This window comes from Uloborus diversus, chromosome 4 (assembly GCF_026930045.1).
Source record: "Uloborus diversus isolate 005 chromosome 4, Udiv.v.3.1, whole genome shotgun sequence".
Taxonomy (NCBI): domain Eukaryota; kingdom Metazoa; phylum Arthropoda; class Arachnida; order Araneae; family Uloboridae; genus Uloborus; species Uloborus diversus.
The window spans coordinates 68317515-68342277 of NC_072734.1; the positions used below are offsets into that span (position 1 = coordinate 68317515).

General features: G+C 32.6%; 1 protein-coding gene across 1 annotated transcript in view; it reads right to left on the minus strand.

The window, feature by feature from the left end:
• LOC129220105 (transmembrane 9 superfamily member 3-like) overlaps positions 1–24000 on the minus strand; it is a 64225-nt gene extending 40225 nt beyond the window's left edge. Inside the window, exons 1-6 of the mRNA XM_054854446.1 lie at positions 23767–24000; positions 23098–23293; positions 16407–16529; positions 15319–15479; positions 7229–7306; positions 6925–7056 (exon numbers count right to left, since the gene is read on the minus strand). Coding sequence (XP_054710421.1) covers positions 6925–7056; positions 7229–7306; positions 15319–15479; positions 16407–16529; positions 23098–23293; positions 23767–23841 — 765 coding nt within the window. The 5' untranslated portion in view covers positions 23842–24000. The remainder of the gene's footprint in view (positions 1–6924; positions 7057–7228; positions 7307–15318; positions 15480–16406; positions 16530–23097; positions 23294–23766) is intronic.
• Positions 24001–24763: the final 763 nt, after the last annotated feature.

Genomic DNA, 24763 nt, shown 5'->3' on the forward strand with positions numbered 1-24763 from the left:
TTATTGTTTTTGGGAAGTTAAATTTTTTAATTTAGGGGGTGTGGCACATTTTTGCGTGTTTTTCAAATTTGCAGATTTTGAAGTTCTTGTTGCTTTAAGCGCCCCTATAATGACATGGATTTTAAAATTCTATACTATTATATGGTCTTCTTAGATACTATTACAGCTGTCAAATCGGTGTCACTACGAGGGCGACGGCCACAAACTCCGTTTAAAAATGATCGAAAATGATTTTTTTTACAACATTCAATGCCAATTTTATCAAAGCGCCTTCATGATGACGCCAACATTTTTATATAAATTCCTAGCTACACTTGCATACATCAAAAATATGTAATGAAATTGGTGTCACTATAAGGGCGCCAGAAGATATTGGAACTTTTATGTGATAAATTTCACAAAAATACAAATGTTTAAAATCTAACTACTACTCTCGCCCTCATAGCAGAGATCTGAAACTAATTAAGTTTGATAACCAACATGTTCGTCTAACATATGAAATAAAAAAATCCGTGTCACTCCTATTACTTTTGGAAATATAATCATTCGAAATTAGTATGTTATGGAGTTATTTAAAAAAAGACTTTTCTAATTTGAATGGCTTTTTGCTCCGTTTGTTTTAAACTTTATAAAATTACTGTAGTGACACCTAAAATAATATGTTTCTAATGGTTTTTATAAAAAAAAAAACTTTATAAAAAGCATTAGAAACACAGTAAATCGATATAGGTACATGTGGACGTATTGCGTAATGTGCATTATAGGCTAAAGTAGTCGTACTCATATTCATATTTTTTCAACCATACTAATTTTTTTCAGTTATTTATATTAAAATGCAACTATTTATAACATAATGTCTTAAATAGTGATGAACGTAATGTATTTATATAGCGAGCATTCAGAATCCGAAACATAATTTGAGGATGACGTAGACTAAAACAAAGAAAACATAAAAATTCAAATCACCCAGTTTCAGAAAGGTGGTCATCTCTTATTGATATCTGGTAATTTTGTAGCACTAAAGCTTGGGAAAACATGGTATCCCGGAGAAATAGTAGAAGTTGACCATTTGCTAATCTGAATACAACTAGCCCCCTGATAGCAGAGATCTGAAACTAATTAAGTTTGATAACCAATGCGTTTGTCTAACATTTGAGCTAATAAAATTAGTGTCACTCCTACTACTTTTGGAAATATAATCATTCGAAGTTAGTATGTTGTGGTGCATTTTTTTCATTTATTATTATTATTTTTTTAATTTATTTTATTTGTTTATTTACGTATTTTCCGGTCAAATATATTTATCTATTCCAATCCTTCTTACCATGCATTTGACCTTTACTTGCAAATGGTCAACTTCTACTATTTCTCCAGGATACCATGTTTTCCCAAGCTTTAGTGCTACAAAATTACCAGGTATCAATATGAAATGACCGTCTTTCTGAAACTGGGTGATTTAATTTTTTATGTTTTTTTTTAGGTTACGATATCCTCAAATTATGTTTCAGATTCTGAATGCTCGCTATATAATACATTATGTTCATCACTATTTAAGACAATATGTTATAAATAGTTGCATTTTTAATGTAAATAACAGATAAAAAATAGTATGGTTGGAAAAATATGAATATTAGTACGACTATTTTAGCCATAACATTACACAATACGTACATCTGTACCTTTATCGATTTACTGTGTTTCTAATGCTTTCTATAAAGCTTTTTTTTTTTATATAAAAGCATTAGAAACATATTATTTTAGGTGTTGCTACTGTAATTTGATATTAAAGTTTAAAACAAACTGTGCAAAAAGCCATTCGAATTAGAAAAGTCTTTTTTTCAAATAACTCCATAACCTACTAATTTCGAATGATTATATTTCCAAAAGTAATAGGAGTGACACCGATTTTTTTAATTCATATGTTAGACGAACATGTTGGTTATCAAACTTAATTAATTTCAGATCTCTGATATGAGGGCGAGAGTAGTAGTTAGATTTTAAACATTTGCATTTTTGTTAAATTTATCATATAAAAGCTCCAATATCTTCTGGCGCCCTTATAGTGACACCAATTTCATTACATATTTTTGATGTATGCAAGTGCAGCTAGGAATTTATGTAAAAATGTTGGTGTCATCATGAGGGCGCTTTGAGAAAATTGGCATTGAATGTAGTAAAAAAAACCATTTTCGGTCATTTTTAAACGGAGTTTGTGGCCGTCACCCTCGTAGTGACACCAATTTGACAGCTGTAATAGTATCTCAGAAGACCATATAATAGTATAGAATTTTAAAATCCATGTCATTATTGGGGCGCTTAAAGCAACAAGAACTTTTAAAATCTGCAAATTTGAAAAACACGCAATAATGTGCCACGCCCCCTAAATTTAAAAATTTAATCTCCCAAAAACGGTAAGGCAGACAAAGCTCATATTTTGCACAAACATTACATTCATGATAAGGAACAACATGTGTAAAAATAAAGAAAATTAAAAATGTCAACAATCACAACCTGCCTGATCCTTACAGACAATGGCTCTTAAACTCATTTTTAGTAAAAAAGATTGTTTTAAGAGCACTGAAAGTTGTAATTTCAGTTTGAATCACATAAGTTTAATCAACTGATCATCCTCACTTTTAAGATTTAATTTAGATGCAGGGTAAAATAACAAAGCTTTTTTTACATTTTCATAATAATTTTTCTAAATACACATAATCTGAAACATTGCAATAATGTGTTATAGGGGAGGCTGCTGTACCCTCGCCCACGGATGGTTGTACCTATGGAACGGACCTATAGACGGTTGTACCTATGGACGTTGGTCGGGAAACTGATGTTAAAAATTAAGAAAATTTTAAAAAGGGAAAAAACTTTCCGTTAATTTTCAAAGTTTAATTTCTGTTGGATATTTTGTTTAACGTTATTTTCAATGGATGTTTCAAGTATTTCAATATAAAACGGCTTATGAAAATGTATTGAGTATAATCGAGTCCCTCAGACCTATTTATATATTTTTTTATATGTCCATGGGTACAAAGGGGGTGTCCACAGGGTGAACGGGGTGTTGTACCCACGGACAAAAAAGATGGTTTTTAAGAAAAAAATTTTGCAGTTGAAAGTTTTGAGATTTTCACCTGACAAAAATGGCCAAATTAGATTAAAAGTTGTAGATTCTGCCAGAACATTTTACAGATTGGTTATACATTCAGAGACCAGCAAAAATTGAAAAGTAAATTTTGTCTGTGGGTACAGCAACTTCCCCTACTCTCCAAAATTACATGCAAAAAAAAAAAATTTTGGTAAGTTTTACATAAAAGCAAATTTCAACTAATGTTAAACAAGAGACACTCTCTCGCGGAAGTCACCATCCAACAACCCACATCCCGCCACAAACAGATTTTGACTGACCCTCAGAAAGCTTACAAAATGGGGGGGAAAAAAAAAAATTAATCGGATAATGTATTTCTTGTTAAGCATTTTTAAGAAAACTGCAGCCAATAAATCTCAAAATCAGCCAATGAGTATCTAGCTAGAATAAATCGTGTTTGCATGAGGAGGCTAGCATTAGGTAGATCAGCAAAACTGAAATATTTATGAATTGTTACCATGCCTTGCTTCCAAAAATTCACAATGTGGCCTTTGATTAAGAAAAAGGTTTAGTACAGTCAAACTAAGGAAAAAATATCCTTAACATAGGCAAAATTGCAACAGAAGGTTTTTCAATTGGTTTTATATCAGTAACTCAAACAGTATAATATATCAGAAATTGTACAAATTTGGGTCATGGGAACATCCTCGAAATGAGATTTGAAAGTAGGGGGCTAAGAGGCAATTATCTTCAAAATTGGTAAGCTAGTTTTCTTCTTTAAAATATGCAAAAATACACATTTAGCCTTCTCAACTGGAATAATTATAGATAAAGCGTCTTGGTTAATGTTTATGTCACAAAATTTAACTAGAACCGCGATAACCCGTCGTTTAAATAATTGGACCATCCAGATAAATCAACGCATTTGTTTCCCTGTCTAGTTCAAGATTATGTTCATACAGGTTAAAAAAATATGGTTACACAACGTATGTTAAGAAGTAGTTCTACTTAGTCAACTACTATTTAAACTAGAGGTGGAAAAACAGAAGCACTAGGGTCATATATGGCCAATATTAATATTGCATGCCGATCCATTCCACAAACCAAAAAATAAACAAAATAAAATAGAGAAAGAAAGATATAAGCTTGAAAAAAAGAAAAGTTTTTTTTTTTTAAATTTAAAAGAAGTTTCTTCTATTAATACATAAATTATGTTATTTCCCTTCCAAACATTGGCCCCAATCTTCTCACTCAACAAGAGGTGCAATTTAATGATACATTTTTGTTTGTTCAAATGAAATACATATGGATTGAGACTTTGAATTTACCAATTACGTGAAAGTTATAATAGTTTTTAAAAACAATTCAGTTGCTACAAGTGAAAAACACTATGTTAGTTAAGTACAAAATTTTGAAAAAATAATTATTTTAATCTTTTGGGAAACCTCATCCAGCCACAATCTCTTCTCGTTTTCACAAGAATCCCACTCTTGGATCTCCTATTCTATAAAACATTGTTACAGGTCTAAAAGTAGAAGAAGAGGTGTTAATGCTGATGAGTTCTACTTATTTGGTGCAAACATAATTTCTAAAATGATAGGGGATAGGACAGGAAGTGTTTAGATACACTATGAAAGATAGGAAAAAAGTAAAAACTTGAGGATCACATACTGTTATTAGTAGTAAAAAAAATAAGATACAGATATACAAGTAGATCCTGCAGCATTACTTGAAGCTAAACACATGATGAGAAAGACAGCAAAATCTGATTGGCTCACACAGCAGTCAAATACATTACAAGCTTGTGTAGTGAAGAGTACAGGCAGAGAGGTCTGTTCAAGATAAAGGATCTCTCTTACATCGCCTTCCTTGGTGCAGTAACAATACTTATGAGCATATTGCTATTCCTTACGTTAATTTTGTTTTTATAACGTACCGGGAACCTACTGTTGTTTTTTATGGCTACAGAGGATCCCTAACAGCCAAAGATGCCTCTCACAGACAAGGAAATATGAAAGTTAGTAGAGATAATATTTTCAATCCGTTCATGCATTTCTTCCGGAAAAAATTGGTTTTTGGCTAATGGAAAAAATAAGCAAGTGATGATTTTCCTTATAAGTAATTTACTTTGGGAAAAAAATAGTGTTTTGTTCTAAACATTGATGGTGATGCTGACAGGAAATAGTGCATGCTGCAGCACCCTCCTCTGCACTATGTTAATAAACAAAGACACTGATTTGTTGATTTTACTTGTGTATCACGCAAAAAAAAAGAATAATGGGTCAAGCTATATTACCGTGCGATTTGTAAGGCGAGGATCAACTCCCAATCAGTATTCTGAGCATGATCACTAAACCTGATCACTTAACCTCGCCCTTCACTAGGTCGCGAAAACCGCAACTTCCTTCTTTTTCTTCATGCTTATACAGGCTGTGGAGAAGTACATCTACAATTTTTTCAATTGGGAAAAAAAAAACGCACTTGTCAAACTGATGAAAGATGCAGAGTTCTGTTCTTTTGCAAAGGGTTTTTCCACTGACTCATGCTCTCCCTCAGAAATTGCAGTCGCTGGGACAAAAGCAATGCTTCAACTACAGATGAATCTCAAGTGGTAGAATCTATAGACATACTACAGCATCGAATGTTGGTAGAGAAGGTAGCTATAACAAAATCTTTTATAACACCTGATAGCTTACCTCCAACTGATTCGCCAGCAAAATACTAAAGTTACCAAACATATTTGCAGACAAAGCTTGTAAAGACAGGCTCAAACCAGAATGGGGCTGGTACATTAAAAAAAATGGTACTATCCAATACTTTGTGACTTACCACCGGCCCCAAGCTATCTATGTTTTAGACTGATTAAAATAGTAGTCAGTCGACAAAGTGGATTTTTGTTAACGTGTGCAGAGCAACCTTTTTTTTTTTTTTTCAATCCATATAAATATAGTACTGTACTAGAGAGAAACAAATATATTGGTTTACCATTATGGTGGAGCTATCCAAGTGTCCAGTTATCGAGGTTCTGTTTTTTTTTTTGGAATGTTACCCTTAACCAAGGATCTTAACCTATAATTATTACAGTTGAGAATGCTAAATATATTTTATTCTGTTTTTAAAGAAGAATAATTGCTTACCTATTTTGAACATAATTGCCACTAGCACCCCTTTTCAATTCTGATTTTGGGGGTGTTCCCGTGACGCAATTTTGTCCGATTTTGGACATGTTACTCAGTATTAACTACTAACCCAAAAACTGTTGAAAAAGCTTCTGTTTCAATTTTGCCCAGGTTCAGCCAAAAATTGCTTGGACTAGTTGGAGACTCCTTCCCTTCAGGTTGAGATGTAAAAAACTAACTTTGTTTTTTTTTTTACTGTACAATACACACAACACTAACATACCTTCAAACATTGTTCACTCAGTCATTCATCATTTACCACACTATCAATATAATATAAACATGACCAATTTAAAAAAATTAATTAAAAAAACAAATATTGATGTCATAAAATTTCAAACCAGTTCAGTGTTGGTATTCTTATAATTTTCAGCATTTATTTCGAAGTTGACTGATTTTTATATCAACTTCAAAACCTTTGTAGCATTCAGAGAGTATGAATATAAATATCATACTCTCTGTATGAGAGTATCTATATAAATTGTACATATAGAAACAATATACAAACTAAAATTAGCTTTATACAGATGCATATATCATTCAAATGAAGTGACGGTTTATATTCAGTTTTTTCCTTACAGTTCTACTTCTTCATGGGCCACCCAATGTAAAACAGCATAAGAAAAATTTTCACATTGCACATTTAGTTTCACTTACCATATCATCCATTTCCTCATCTTTGCAGTATCGCGCATAATCCTTGCGCAATGTTCTCATCAAAATCATGCTCACTAGGCCAACAAGAAAGATAACCATCATAAAAGAGTTAAAGATCGAGAACCAATGGATCTGAAATTGAAAAATAGAGTATTCGTTGAGAAAAATTCAATGGCTCATCAATATTTTTGGAAATTAGTTTCATTAATTATGGAAAAAAAAGCGACTACTTCGTACATTGTCTATTACATTACACTTCAATACTTATAAATAAAAAATTAATCTAAAAGGACATCCAATTTACCCGATGTTGAAAGAAGCTTGGATCCAAATATTTATCAAATCTGTCTTCAAATTTGACACTGGATGGTTTCCAATTAACCTAAAAGACACAAAAAAAAAAAACTTATGTACTGAAACACATAAGTTAATAATGGTTTTGGCTTGCATATAAGAAGATAATTGAACAGAATGAAAGAAACAATCTTGAAACTTTTGACTATTCATACACAGTTAGTAATGTCAATAATCTATTGAATATTTTACTAAAATAAAAATTGTATTAAATTTCTTTCTGTATCTTTGATGGTGAAGCATTTTTGATCAAAAAACAGAACAGCATTTTTACATGAGAAATTGCCAAGAAAGGTAGTAACAAGAATATTACATTTCCCCACCAAATAAAAAAAAATCTTTTTTTTTTAGTGAAATTTTTAATGTTATTTTAAATTTTTGATTAATAAAACATTAGCATTTTTAAGAGAATGGGCGGGAAAAAAAGAGCTTTGAATGAAAAGATATCGCAAATCTCTGAAATTAAATTTATATTTCTATCATGGTTAAATATAAGTCAAAGGTTCGCAATAAGGATACGCTGATTAATCGACAGCAGTGGCAGCAAGTGGTAATTTAAATTAAGGTTCACCTTTCTGCCTTGAAATTATTGTTAAAATAAATCGATTTTTATTCATAAAACATCCAGAATTTATTCCATACTCCTCCCAGGCATAAGTTCCACAACCGCCCTAGTTACTTATTTCCTAAACATTAAGTAATACAAAGCAAGCTGAGCACAATTACTAAGTTATTTTTGTAATATTTTTTTCATTTCTTTAAAAAGAAATTCCTGCATTTTTCTTTTAAAGTTAAAGAAAAAAAGAGCAAACTCAAAAATTATAGGTTGAAATTCATAGAATACTGCCAATTAGCAGAAAAATCACACGCATGACTAACAGTAAGGCTAAAAATGCACTGTGAAATTAGATGTAAAATAAATTACTCTTAATAATAGTAACTATCAAGAATATGTTTAACTTTATTTTCAAATAAACCATTAGTTTCAAACACAAATTATTGCAAGCTTTAACACTAGCGTAACGGCCATCTTCGTACACCTAGAAATACGGGGGGGGGGGGGGGGGGGGGGGAGTGTCATTTTAACCTCTGAGAAGAAATCTGTTTAATGTTGTACATATGTAAAAATTCGTCAAAAATTAACATATTTCGAAGAAATGCAGTTTATCAAAAGGATGCAGAGATTTTAAGGATGTATATTGAAGTGCTGTTTCATTTGCATTTGGGTCATTCCATGTCAAGTGATCCAAAGTTTTTTCCCCTCACCTTTTAGTATTTCTTTGAAATTTAGCTCATCAATTGCACCCTTTGAGGTAATCAAAAGTCCAAATTTTTAGATTTTTATCTCTATTATTTTTTATTTATGACACTTTGATTTTTCGAAAAATCCTTTTTTTTCATGGATGTTTGAACGTAAAATGGACGATAACTCAGCACCAAATATAGATAGAAAGATTTGGTAAAAAGCATTTTAAAGTACATTAGTTGCTGTTTAATTGGATATGCAACATGACTAATTTCAGAAAATTTTTAACTTTTTAAAAAATGAAATTTAAATTTTAAATTTAAATTTTTTAAAAAAGGTATAATGAATTTTTTTTAAAAAATTCTCAAAAATTTGTGTGTATTTTATCTTTATTTGTGCAAAGTTTCAAGTTGGGATCTCAATGGGATCATATTTTTATGAATTTTTAAATAAAATTTGACTTATGAAATAATGACATTTTTCAGATTCTAACTAGTTAAGAGCCATTGTCTGTAAGGATCAGGCAGGTTGTGATTGTTGACATTTTTAATTTTCTTTATTTTTGCAAATGTTGTTCCTTATCATGAATGTAATGTTTGTGCAAAATATGAGCTTTGTCTGCCTTACCGTTTTTGGGAAATTAAATTTTTTAATTTAGGGGGCGTGGCACATTTTTGCATGTTTTTCAAATTTGCAGATTTTAAAGTTCTTGTTGCTTGAAGCGCCCTTATAATGACATGGATTTTTTAATTCCATATTACTATATGGTCTTGTTAGATACTGTTACAGCTGTCAAATCGGTGACACTACGAGGGCGACGCCCACAAACTGTTTAAAAATGACCGAAAATGAATTTTTTTCTATATTCAAGGCCAATTTTCTCAAAGCGCCTTCATGATGACACCAACATTTTTAGATCATTTTCTAGCCACACTTACATACATCAAAAATATGTATCAAAATCGGTGTCACTATAAGGGCGCCAGAAGATATTGGAACTTTTATTCGATAAATTTCACAAAAACACAAATATTTAAAATCTAACTACAACTGTCGCCATCATAGCAGAGATCTGATACTAAATTAGGTTGATAACCAACATGTTTGTCTAACATTTGCACAAAAAAAATCGGTGTCACTCCTATTATTTTTGGAAATATAATCGTTCGAAGTTAGTACGTTATGGCGTTTTTTTTATATTTATTTATTTAATCTTTTCAGCCCCAGATAGTTTTTTTGAACATATTTATTTTTAATTTAATACAAAAATGTGTATCTTTTAACATAAATAGCTTTGGGCAGTAAGAGCGTCCTTTTCTTGAATAGAAAATGCCCGTTTTGATATAGGTACAGGCAGATGTATTGAGCATAATATGTCTAGATTATCATACCAATACTCATCTTGTTTTTTCGGCCAAACAAATCTATTTATTCCAATTGTTCTTGACATACATTTGACCTCAACTTGGAAATGGATTTTATACGAAAGATGTATAGAGAGAAGCTCTTACAAACATCTTATATAAATGCTTCAAATTTTCAACTAATAAATACCCCGGCATTGCCAAAAGTTCAATTTAATGAAATTGGATGGTCCCTATCTTTACGAGCTCAGTTCAAGTTCACTTCAAAGCAGAAGGAGTATTTATAAGAACAATTTACGGTTGGTAAAAATACTGGGAAAAACAACATCCCTGTCAAGTTGCACACTAGATGAAAAATGCAGTTCGTAACGGGGAAAAAACCGTTCGTTGCTTCAGAGTATTGTACTATGAAACAAATCCTATCCTTTTTTTTCGATGGAAGAAACAAAAAGACGAATGCATTCTCAATACATCAAATGAGAATATTGAAGAAAGCGAACATTCAGAAACTGAATTTGAGTATAACATAGACCAAAACAAAGAAAACATTAAGAATCAAGTCAAACCAATTTCAGAAAGACGGTCATCTCTTATTGAAAACTGCTAATTTTGTAGCAGTAAAGCATGGGAAAACATGGTATCCCAGAAAAAGAGTAGAAGTTGACCATTTGCAAGTTTATGTCAAATGCATGTCAAGAACAATTGGAATAAATAAATTTGTTTGGCCGGAAAAAACAAGACGAGTATTGGTATAATAGTCTAGACATGTTATGCACAATAGATCCACCAGGTACCTATATCAAAACGGGCATTTTCTATTCAAGAAAAAGACTCTCTTGCTGCCCTAAGCTGTTTATGTTATGAGGTACACTTTTTTGTATTAAATTAAAAATAAATATGTACAAAAAAAAATCTGGGTGTGAAAATATTAAATAAATAAATATAAAAAAACGCCATAACGTACTAACTTGGAACGATTATATTTCCAAAAATAATAGGAGTGACACCGATTTTTTTTTTGTGCAAATGTTAGACAAACATGTTGGTTATCAACCTAATGTAGTATCAGATATCTGCTATGAGGGCGACAGTTGTAATTAGATTCTAAATATTTGTGTTTTTGTGAAATTTATTGAAAAAAAGTTCCAATATCTGCTGGCGCCCTTATAGTGACACCGATTTTGATACATATTTTTGATGCATGTAAGTGTGGCTAGAAAATGATCTAAAAATGTTGGTGTCATCATGAAGGCGCTTTGAGAAAATTGGCCTTGAATATAGAAAAAAATTCATTTTTGGTCATTTTTAAACAGAGTTTGTGGGCGTCGCCCTCGTAGTGTCACCGATTTGACAGCTGTAACAGTATCTAACAAGACCATATAGTAATATGGAATAAAAAAATCCATGTCATTATAAGGGCGCTTCAAGCAACAAGCACATTAAAATCTGCAAATTTGAAAAACCGGCAAAAATGTGCCACGCCCCCTAAACAAAAGAAATTATTTTCTCAAAAATGGTGAGTCAGACAAAGCTCAAATTTCGGATTTACATTATATTTATGATAAGGAACAACATATGTGAAAATAAAAAAAATTAAAAATGTCAACAATCACAAATGCTTTAACACTAGAAAGACGGACGCGGTCATTTTGACCACAAACGATTTTCAAATGCTCATATTTGCTGCGTTTAATTTTCAAATTCTTTTTCCTTCATTGACTTTTCCTAACTATTTATTAAGATCTTACAACAGTAATTTTTTCCCTTTAGGATTATTATTACAGTCGCTATAAATGTTTATACCTAGAAAGACTGACTACGGTCATTTTGACCGCTTAAGGGAACCTTTCTTTATGCATCCGTTTTCTTCTTTTTTCTCTTATCAGTTGTGTGTACTATGGACTATTGTTAGTTGTCAGGGTGAGTAATGTTCTTTTGAGCTTGAGTAGTACCTGCTGGTGAGTTTTAATTCTTTGAACTGTTAGGAAAATGCGAAACACCTGCTGGTTGCATGGTTTCAGTTTTCTGTTATCTGCACAGGGGCAAAGTTCAGAAAGGTAAATTTGAAAAGCATGTGACTGGACACGTGAATTACTTTGGGTCTAAAAAGAAGTAAATATAAACAGAGATAAATTCCAAAAATGTTTGCTGGAATTCTTTTGCGCACAAAACATGTGCTTTGTTTGAAGTATTGATGTTTATTTTCTTCGGTGATAATGAAGTTCTCAGTCCCATAATTATCTTCATGATATCGAGAAGAACCGTTGACGACAAGCAAAAATTATAGGATTATTAACTCCTGAAACTGCTGCACATCTAAAACAGATTATGGTTCGAATGAACAGAGTGACTTGTCTGAAGAGAAATATATTCCTAGCGATGAGAATAGTTTGCTTTCATGAGTTTATTGCGAATATTTTTCGGAGCCAAGATTTGCAGAAAAGGATTGTTCTTCTGAGTTAGAATCAGAAAAAACCTCGCTAATAAAAATTGACGCTCAAAATATAAAAAGTAGTGAAAGAAAAAGGGAAAAGGGACCGACGCCGAAAAAAAAGGGGGACAATTTCAAAAACTGAACTCCTATTTCTCCAATTCCGTCCAAGTCACCTCCACTGGTCAATTTTGCTGCATATAAATAAGTATCTACCACAGGAAAAAGATTAAAATAGTGTGAAATTAAATTATGCGGAAATCAAACTACGAGCATTTGTTCGAATTGCCAAAAAAAAAAAAAAAATGTTAATTGCTAACATACAGGCGATGTGATAACATACGTATTTCGAAATACTGTAAATGATAGTAATGTACGGCATCTTGCGATATTAAGATATTTTTTAAACCAAACACATGCATGGTTGATTATATTACTTGTTAGCTATTACATGCAAAAAAATTTCTCTTTTTTGTACAAATTTGCTCTTTCTTAATGCCAATTGTGTAAAGCATGTGTATTTCACTTGATCGAACATAAAATTAAAAAAAAGCTATCTGAGACTTATTTGCAGCTTATATTACGATTAAATTGTTAAATTAAACTCAGATATGATCAAACAAATCTTTTCTATGGTTAAAAATCCCGAAAAGAGGAAATTTCCAATCTTTTAAGTATGGCGGTCAAAGTGACCGCTGCTCGTCTTTCTAGGTATACGCAAAACGCCGTCTTTCTAGTGTTAAACTGCCCGATTCTTACAGACAATGGCTCTTAAATATAGGGTTCTCTTACTAAGGATGGTCTAGTAAGTAGTAATTGATCATGACTATGCTTGAAATGAGCTGACATGAATTTGTAGATTGGTACCCCCTCCCCCTGCCACACAACAACTTTTTATCTTTGTTTTTTTCCAAAACTGTATTTAAAAATATAAAAAAAAGCTGGCACATAAGAGTTATAATCATAATAAACTGGGATGCACGCCGCTAAACATCAGTAGTGACTAATGCTTATAAATGGGGGGGGGGGGGGCATAAAAACTAAAAGTCAGAAAAACTTTAACAGACAAATCGAACCACTCATTTGCAGCTTTTTTTTCTTTCGAAAAGCGGGACGATAGAGGGAGGGGGAAAGGGAGGGGGAAGAGCAATCTGGAATGAAGCTTAACAACATGGAAGGTTATGCTCAAACTAGCAAAATTTGTTTGATCTATGACTGCTTTTAATATATGCATAAATAGATCTCCCTGCATTGCTCTCCTTTACAAATTAAACTAAAAAGAAAACTAGCATTAAAGAAAAGAAGACCGCCACACTCCAAATGTTGTAGAAAGAGTTTTATGCGGAGATAGATATGATCTGATACTTAGATTGATTTTTAGTTTAGTGTGAAAAGAATGAAACAAAATGGGGGGAAACACTCCTATTTTGCTATGATCTTGGGGCAAACTATTTCTTTCCTCCCTTCAAAATTGAAAGTTGACGCAGGGGTAGAGGATGAAATGAATCATAACTTTCCTTATCAGATAGTGAATTAATCAAGTAAATTTTGTGAAGTTCGGATTGAAAAAGAAACACTTGGTCCGAAAAAAAAAGCGTCAGGTGAGGCGTGATACTATTATAGTGTTAATCGTATGTGTGGGTGGGGGGGGGGGGGGGGGTGGATGTACTTCGTCTTGCTTTAAAGAAGAACATTTACCAGCTTTTTATATGCTTTCTATTCATTTTGTTTTATTTTATTAATTTATTTATTTTTTGCATTTTGAAAATAGTTTTGAAAAAAAAAATAAAAGTGGTGGTGCTGGGGGGGGGAGGGCTTTTTCTTGCTTTAAAGAAGATTATTTACCAACTTTTAATAAGTTTACTATTTATTTTGTTTTATTTATTTATTTATTTTATTTTAATTTTCGAAATGTTTTGAAAAAAAAATTGAAAGTGGTGGGGGGGGGGGGGGGGCGGGGGGACTTACCAATCTACAAATTCATGTCAGCTCATTTCAAGCATAATCATGATCAATTACTACTTACTAGACCATTTCCAGTAAGAAAAGCCCATATTTAACTAGTTAGAATCTGAAAAAATGTCATTATTTCATAAGACAAATTTTATTTAAAAACTCATAAAAATATGATCCCATTGAGATCCCAACTTGAAACTTTGCACAAATGAAGATAAAAATCTAAAAATTTGGACTTTTGATTACCTCAAAGGGTACAATCGATGAGCCAAATTTCAAAGAAGTACAAAAGGGTGAGGGAAAAAATTTCCCAAATTTTGGATCACTTGACATGGAATGACCCATTTCAGAAACTATCAATGCTCTTTTATGTACAAAACATAATAAATGCTTCAATTCCAATGATATATTCTAAAAGGCATTTTTTAGGTTCTGCTATGTTTCATCATCAGTAAATGTATTTGCATTTCTTTTTTTCTCAGAAGGGTCAAAATGACACCTCCCCACACTTTTAGGAGGGTTACCCCCTTAGGTGGGCACACGCAAAACAAAATAAATATTCTTGAAAGCTTTATATTATCAAACAGCACAATTATTTAGGAAACGCAAGGAAGGATTGAGCTTTTTATGAAAATAGAGGAGAAGTTAGCAAAAAATGTTTGCTTGGGGTCAAATTGACCCCTCTCATAATTCTAGTGTTAAATAACATTAAAACTGATTTTTTGTATCACAAATTATTTTAATAAGAGAGAAGGTTTTCTTAGTTGGCATCAGTAAATGGACACTTATACAACAAGATGAAAAAATATATATATCAAAGCAAATACAGTCACACCCATTTGTAGTAAAGTCTCATATAGCTTATTTATGGCAAAAAATTAAAGTTTCTATTCTCCTTCATGTTTTAAAGTGTATTTAACTTTTTATAACAAAATTACAGCTATAACAAAAATTGGATTCCTTCACCTTTGGTATAAATAGGTACGACTGTAATTAATGTTTGCACAAAAATCTTAAGCAAATGTTATAAGAAACAAGCTTACTTCAAATGTGAAAGTTATTTTTTTCCCCTTTTCTAATTTCACTTTTGCTTCACTTGTTAAGTTCACATCCACTATTTGATCCCCATTGTAGCCAATATCAAATTTTTTATGAGTCCATAAATAGTAACTATTTTCAGATTCAACATATTCACCAACAATACCTATTTTTTTCAAAAAGAAGTTCATTAGCATTCATTTATGAGAGAAAATACCATTTGAGGACTAATATTTTAACTAGTGATTAAAATTTATTTGTTTCATGGCTTACGTTCGACGAGCACGACCGGTAGCCACCGGTTGGTTAATCACATGACAGCAATGTCAACCAGCTTAAGTTGCGGTTGACCAGTAGATCAACCGATGAAGCTCATAGAACAACATCGGAAGCAACCAGTTAACTGTTAGCTCTCAAGAACGCCGAGGTTAGCAACCGGTTACTCACCAGTCGACCGGTGAGGTTTGTCGAACGCAAGCATGATGTACATGGACAGACAAAAAAGGGAGAAAAATTGATAGTGACCGACAGTTTTTCTTTATGGCTTGCCATGCACAAAAATATTTTTAATCAGAAAAAAATACTATCACATAATATTAAAATACATCCCAAACACAGTAAATATAAAAAATTGAGGTAATTTCAGTGTGAGAAGAAAAACATTAAATGCTTATCAATGATGGATTCTGAAAATAAAATAACTCTGAAATACTGTTAAGAATAAAAGAAATAGCCATGAAAAAAATATTTCAGAAATAAGTAAAGATGAAACCCTTTAAATTTAAAAAAATAAAAATAAAAAAAAAATTTAAAAAAAAACGTTTTTAGAACTGATTTTCAGATTTTCAGCAACTACAGTCAACTCTCGATAACATGAAGTCCCAAAGGTCTGTCAAAAACCTTCGAGTTATTGGTAGCTCAAGCTATGGGAAGTTTCAACAGGTTTCTCAAGAATTTGGGGTCTAATAAAAACTTTGATAAAAGAATATTCAAGTTAGAAGGTTTCAAGTTTTCAAGAGTTGACTGTGATGGACAGCTTAAGTCAAGTTTAAGCCATTAAAACAATTTTTCAAAAAATCATAAAGTTACACACCCCAAACAGGAAGATCATCTAAGTACATCTGGTACCAATAATGATTTTTCACAGCATACACAAATGCCTGCAATTGTTCTTCACTGAGATCAACATCACAGTAAGGATTCTTTGGTGTATTAGCTGAAACAAGATGGAAAAGAAATTGTAAAATAATAAAAACAGGTTCCAAGCAATAAATTTTAAGATGTAAACAAACAATTGAGAAACTTTCCTTTTTTTGGAAGGAAAACAAGGGGGGGGAGTATTTTGTAATTATCATATTAACTTGTTCTACATAATTATAATTTTCAAGTACAAGTTGACCAGGAATTCAAAAATCTGGCTTTTAACACGTTGATTGTCAACTAAGAGATAACTCTTTGATTGCGTTCTTTCTTTGCAAAACGTTGATTTTAATTTTTTTTAAGGGATAAACATTACTGATTTTCCTCTCAAAAATGAAGGATTGATTTAAACGTTTTCTGTTTTTTTTTTTTTTTTTCAAAAAAAGATGAGGGATTGACCCATGTGGGAGTACATATACAAGTTCATTCTAATCTTTCTGTTTTAATATGCTTCCTTAACAGGGCCGCATTAGCCATAGAGCAGAAGTAGCAAATGCTACGGGCCCCGCGCTTCTGGGGGCCCCGCACCGTGAGAAAAAATTCCAGGAAAAAAACTACTTTCCGTACTTTAACCCGTTTAAATTTCTCTCTAACTTTCTCTTTTTATATATATTTAGCTTTTCTAAATGCTCAGGTAAATTAAAAATCATATTATTTCGATAGATTGCTTTCCAGAAATTTCTCCCAATTGAAGTCTTAAAAATGCAATTTTAGTTCATCTTTCTTAGTGGAAGGAGAAAAAGCTCCGTTGGTTCAGAAAAGTTTCATAACTGACCTAAAAATTACAATTTTAGGAAAGTTTGAAGAAAGAAGAATTGAGTTTTCTCTGGATTTTTTTTCTTCTTTTTTCAAAATGAAGTCAATTTTAAGGTATCTTAGGATATTTAAGGAAGTTAGAGTCCTAAAACTTTCAGCTATTCAAGCCTTAAAAAAAATAAAAAAAATTGGTTGTTTCATAACAACAGGGCTCCCAACACATTTTAGCCATAGAAAAGGGTAAAAGAAGACCACTTTGAATCAAAAAGGGGACCAAAGAGGACCAGTTAGGATTAAAAAGAGGACCTTGGGAAGACCATTCATAATTAAACCCAGGGTAGCACCAAAAGGCAAATTAGCTGCCTGGCAATAAATACGTGAAGATAATTAATTAATTAACCATAATAATGATTTTTAATGATAAATCCTTATCACCTTCTGTATAATTGAACTTCTTATCCAATGAATTATGTTATTCACACAAACATTTGGATGGGGGGGGGGGGTGACAAGCAAGCATGTAACTGACCATCTTACAGAGTAACTTTAATTGTAACATAAATTTTCTACTACTTAACAGGTAAAAACTGGCAGGTTAAAAATAATCACCCAAGTGACCGATCAATCAGTGCATACCTAATAAAGACCTTTTAGATACAGTTTTTGCAGTAAACATCTTAGCACATAGTAGTTTACAAAATTTTTCACATAACCAGTTTAAAGAGAATTCATTTTGATATAAGGTACGGCAAGACAAGAAGATATAGTTTGGAGGCCAGAAGGTTGCCCTCCCCCTCCACAGCCCTTGGTTTTTACACATATTTCCAGCCTAAATATAGTAAGTTTATATACATATGAGAGTTTATGACCAAACACACCAAAGCAGGAGATAATTCCTGGCTACGCTACTGACTGACTAATCAAATTTTCGCGAAGTATATTCACTGTTGGCATAATTTCCAAAAAAAAAAAAAAATATTCTCTAAAACTAAACATGACTAAAATTGAACATAAAATATGCTAGTCTAGGATAGCATGTGCGAAAATAACATTCAATTGCGCAAAATATCAAAATATGTACAAGATGCAAAAAGATTGAAATCTCAAAGACAAGAAGCAATTCCTCGCGAAGTTGGAGTAAGTGCAATGCTGCTATGGTTCCAAAAATAAGAAAGTTTATTATCTGTTAAAATTAAACAAAAAATAAGCTAATCTATGATGTCGTATGTCAAAATAACTTCGATTGCCAAAAATATCATAACATTAACCAGATGCAAAAAGATCGCGAAGTGCGAGTAAGTTCAATGTTGCCATGATTCCAAAAAAAAGTAGTTTATTACCTATTAAAATTAAATTAAAAAAATTTGATGTAGCACATGTCAAAACAGCTTCCAATTTTAAAAAATATTAAAATAATTACAAGATGCAAAAGGATTGAAATCTTGAACACGAGAATCAAATTTTCGAGAAGTATGTTCACTGTTGGCATAATTTCAAAAAAAAAAAAATCTCTAAAACTAAACATGACTAAAATTGAACGTAAAATATGCTAGTCTAGGATAGCATATGCGAAAATAACATTTGATTGCGCAAAATATCAAAATTTCGCGAAGTGCGAGCAACTTCAATGTTGCCATGGTTTCGAAAAAAAAAGTAGTATCTTATTTATTAAAATTTAACAAAAATAATTTCTGATTGACAAAAATATCAAATTATTTACAAGATGCAAAAAGATTGAAATCTCAAACACGACAAGCACTTTCCGCGAAGTGCGAGAAAGTTCAATATTGCTATGGTACCAAAAACAAAAATAATAAATTGTCTATTAAAATTAACCAAAAAATAAGCTAATCTAAGAAGGTGTTATGTCAAAATAACTTCCAATTGCCAAAAATATCAAAATATTTACAAGATGCAAAGAGATTGAAATCTCAAAACCCAGCAAGCAATTTTCGGCAAAGTCCAAGAAAGTTTGATGTTATCATGGTTCCGAAAAATAAGTTTATTATCTATTGTAATTAAACATAAAATAAGCTAATCTAAGTTAATGAATGTTAAAGTAACTCCTGAATGTCAAAAACATCAAAATATTAACAAGATGCAAAAAGATTGAACTCGCAAACAACAGGAAGTAATTTTCGCGATGCTACACATCGAACACAAGTTCAGAAAATTGCACTGATGAAACATTCTTGATTTTTTTTCAAGTGTGTACGAACCCGTTAGAAATATCGGTAGCAAAATGCTTTGATTTCACATCATAACTCTTCCCCCAAACCTCTCCATTTGCTAGATTTCCATGTTACAGCGGTTGGAGGAGGAGTAATGACGTCAATCTGAAGCAAAATAATACCAGAAAGTCAAATTCAATAGAAAAACGGCGCCGCAGCAGGGTGTTCAGACTTAACATACGTCAGCACACAGTATCTTTTAATGTAATGAAAATTTTTAAAATCTGATTTTTTAGTAAAAACAATATAAAAGCGGACTAAACGGACCAAAATGCTAAAAAGCGGTCTAAAGCGGACTTTAACCTAAAAAAAACGACTTTGGCGGGAAAAGCGGACCATTTGGGAGCCCTGTAACAATAGAGGAAAGGGGAAGGGGTTCTTTCCTGAAATTGTGCCCAAAGATTAAGTCAATTTCAGGCTATCTTTGGGAGGAAAGGGTTTGAGGGATCGACCCATGTTATAGCTGAAAACAAAATTTCAAGCTATGTGGGAAGATTAGAGAAATGGATGAGGGTCTGAACTTCCCCAGAAACAATTCTGACTTCAAGTTTCAAACCGTGGTTTTAGATTATCACTGGAGACTTTATCGGGGGTGGTGGGGGGGGGGGGGGGATACGGGTTTGCTTCGCAAAATGTTTGAAACTGAAATTTTCAAGATGCAGGCTATTTTTAGTTCTAATTTTAGGTAAAAAGTGATGCTTCGGAGCCCTTTCACCCAAATGTTGAGAAGCTAGGGAAGTAGATGGGTATTCTCCTTTCGAATTTTTTTGAAATTTTTAAAAAAGTAAGGGCTTTTTCCGGAATTTTTTGGAATTTAGGCTCTAAAAACTCAAATTTAAGCAATTTTTGTTGATAGCAGGAAAAGGAGGATGCTGAAATTCTTAAAGCACAAATCCTAAAACCACATTTTAAGGCTTCCTTTGGTAATGTTAGACAAGAGAGGGAAAAGGGTTACCATCCAGAAATTGTTTAAAAGTGCTTTCTTCTTAAAGCTTTCAAAATTGGAGTCCTGAAAAGGTAATTATTAGTCATCCTTAAACTCTTTTTGGTTACTTAACTTCATGTCAATTTATCACTCTCAAAATTTTCCGCCCGTGACACGAGCCGTAGATCCGGCACTGTAAACAACAATGAGCAAAATTAAGAAATCATGATAGAAGAAAAGAAAAAGATTCTGAGACTTCACACTTATGCTGAGCGAAATAAATGAATTGTTAAGAGAATATTATTTTTTGATGAACTAAAATAATTATGTGTAGAAGAAAGAGTTTAAATATCGTTTTTAATTTTTTCCTCTGAGTGGGAGGGAACTAAAAAGCTGCCACCGACGCCCCGAACCTAACCCCTTTTTTTTGCATCACCAAAGGTAGCCGAGAACTTTTTTTTATTCGAACTTGAAATTCAGAAAAATTTAGGAAGAAAATTGTTTAACATAATCGAAAACCCGCTAAAACTGCTTTCTGGAACTTCAGTTTCGAAAAAATTCCATGTATGTAATCTCGAACCCGATCCCGTCCTATAACGTCTTCTAATAAAGTGGCCTACAAATGCGTATTTTGGACTATAATTTCGAAAAATTTCAATGCGAGTATACCTCTCCCCCTCCAACATTGTTAACATGGTCTAAAATGTACTTTTAAGACTTAAACTTCGAAAATTTTCTGGGTTGCCTCGGAGAGTGCCTGAACCCCATCCCATACCGAAACGTAACCCGCGATGGTCTATCTATCACGTTTTCACAACTTCACTTTCGAGAAATTTCCAGGGGATGGCTTTCGCGAACTCCGCCCCAAAATCACCAAAGAACGTAAAAAAAATACTATTTCAGAGTATATAATTTCAAGAATTTTTGCTTAAAATTTTGTTTTTAGATTAATAACAGATAATAAATTCAAAAATTTTCCAATGGGACCTCCTTGAGCATCACTCTTTCCTCTCTTGACAACAGCATTAAGGATAATCTACAGTTTTATTTACGACTTCAATTTTAAAAAACTGCCTGAAGAGTCGATTTGAACCCAAATTTTTTTCCTTTGATCTTACCTAAGATGGGATGCTTTGACTACAGTTTCTCCAAATAATGGCATCCGAATCTTCACTTCCTAATATGATCAGGGGTCGTTAGAATTGAGTTTTCAAAATTGAAATATCGAAATTTTCCGGGGGTAAGCCCCCGGATCCTCCCCCCCCCTTCCTTTATATCGTCCAAAAATTGCGTTTTTGGAATTAAAAGTTAAAAACATGTAGTAACGGGAAGACGAGGGGCAATAGAAAGGGGATCATAACCCTCATAAAGCTCTAAAACTATATCCATTCATGCATGTTATATGTACACCTCCCGTCTCCATGAAGAAGTGCTATATTGTTTACTATTATCATTCGAAAACGAGGGCCCCTTGGAAACATTTGCTACGGGCCCCGCGCTGGCTCAATCCGGCCCTGTTCTTTAATGTGTATTGGCTACCCTGACACATCATGGTTGAGCTTATCATTTTTAATTATGGCGTTTCTAAGCATTTAAATTTTTTTGACTTTTTGATGGCGCGCCGATTAAGCGTTTCTACTGGAAATTACTGAAGTAAAAAAAATGAGCTTCCTGAGATAAGGATACATTGATCTAATTGCTTAACCCGTAACGGGAGGTGAAAAAGTAGGACGTAACAGGGAACACAAGGTCTCAAAGATCGCTCTATTTACAAATTTATTAAAAATCGTGTAATTAAAATACATTCCTGTAATTTCCCTTAGATGTTCTTTAAACTTTATTAGCGTAAGGTAAAAAAATTCTTGAGTTTTGAATCAAAATATACCTTTCCCGAGGAAATTTTGCTAGACTAAAGATTTTTCGAAAAAATCATCATCTGCTTTAAATAACTAGCTACTCATAATAAAAATGAATCTACTAATTAATAATGATTTCATTTTAGTTCTTTAATATACACAGAACATTTTAGTATCATAAAATTCATTATATCACGTTACATTAAAATTTTAACAGCCTTTTAACTATTAGTATTTCACGTCGCATTTCAAAGAATAATTCCATCTTCATTGTCCCCATAATATCATTGCATAACATTTGTGAACATTTTAAACAATTTTCAACCTCATCTAGAATATTTTGCATTTCTTCTGCATAATGCGGATAAAACAAATGAACCTACATCCGCGGTTCTAGTGTTTAAGAGCCATGTCTACTACTGCCGAAAACAGTAACACTGAAGGGGAGGTGAGGTCTCACAGACCGCTTCTAAAGAATGCACTGAAATTTAAACCAGATGCATTTGCCTAAAGATATTGATAAGCAAGTGGGGTGTACAAGGTCATAAAACAAAAAGCTATTGGGAAAAACCATTTAATCGGACTGAAAATGAAATAGGGGTAATTGGATAAACTTTTGAGCGGTTTGTGAGACAGCACCTCCCCTGTTAAGGAATAAGATTTACTTACAGAGAGAATCAAGGGGACAAGATTTGTTTTAGTTCGGAACTTCCTTGGCAGCGTTTTTTTTTAAAGAAAAAACCTGCATATGTGCGTACATTTAATACACATTAACATTCTTTCAATAGTAATAGTGAGAAAAACAAAATTGTTTACCTTTGAATCGTATCTCAAAACCACTAATTTCTAATTCAACGCCTAATAAAGCTTCACCAAGTGTTTCATGATAATGATCAATGCTTTTCTTAGGTCCAGCACAAAATGGCAATGAGAAGTATGCATATGTTTCTTGCCTATTGTGATAAGGCCCCACAGTGTTCATCCATAAAACTACCTCTTCATTTGTTTCATACTAAATAAAAGGTTAAAAACATTATTATAGGACTCTGTATTCCAGAAAAAAAAAAAATCATTTGAGTATTATTCAAAAATAAAATTTTAATAAATAAATGTAGCATAATAAAACTCGTAGACGTGACAAAATTAAACAACCGGTTACAGGTGCCAAAAATTCTGAAAAATTATATGAAATGTACAGCTCTCAGGAACAATTAGAAAAGTAGAACCATAGAAATCATTTGAGCAAAATTCATGTGAAAAAAATCAATAAAAGTCCCAAGAACGAAGTACAGCTGTTAATGTTATTATTATGCTAAAATTACATGTCATTATACACAGCAAATACATTATTAATGAACACAAAAAATAAACACACGATTCCACTGAAATCGTCTTAAATAACATCAATACGATAATTTTTTTTTCGAAAATTTTCCAAAAGAATTGTGATCAAAATTCAGTGTTTATAAGAAAACGCCAACTTACTTTGTGATTATGTTCATCGCTTGCCGTCAATGAAAAACAAAATATAAAGACTATGAGAGAAAACAGTGAGTTCATATTTGTATGGAATAAAAACTATACAGTTCTTTTTACAACAAATTTTATAAATACGTCACCGAACCGGAATGTTTATGTGCCACTATGCACTTATTTCATGGTATATGAAAGCGTACATTTCATTATCATTACATTACAGCATTACTATTCTCGGCAGAAGACACGACCAATAAAAACTTTCATTTACAAAGCCACGTATAGTTTCACTTGAATTTATTTTTGATGCAATGATAAAACTACAAAGGCTTAGTAGTATGTTTCCTTTAATGAAAATATATTTTTGATGCAGTTCAGTGAAATTTAAAAGGAAAAAGGGTAAAAAAATTATGCAGCTTTAGAGAAACGTAAGAAATTTCACGGTAAAAATTACTTCGCATTTTTATTAGAGGAGGAAACTCGCTCCAAAAAATGAATGGTGCAGCTGCTAGGAGAACTAGAATAATTTCGAGAATGTGTTTCGAAAGATAATTACTGAGCGAACAAAACTTAAATTCGGAAGAAACATCGTGCAAGAGCATTCAAAAATAAAAATTTAGTCTAATGGCGAGAGTTTTTTTTTTTTTTTTTTGAGCAATCACGATTGCTTATTGTTCTCACTTCACCGTCTTTCTCGTTTGGTTCATTTTTCAGCGTGGACCAGGGCCCTCTGCACTCTGCAGCACCACCGCCCACCGTCCTCTGCAGACGCGGCTCCTCCCGTCCTGAGCACTGTCCCCAGAAACCCGCTGCTCCTGGTCGGTGACGTCCATGTCCTGCACACACGAACGCTCGCACACTCACACACTCCTTCACACACAAACACACATGCCTACGAGCGTACAGTCTACACACACATACACACGTAATCGCCCAGGAGGGGGCAGGCTTGGGGGAACGGAGCCTTTTCTAGAAACAATAAACTCCAATGAGTAGGGTCCTGTCG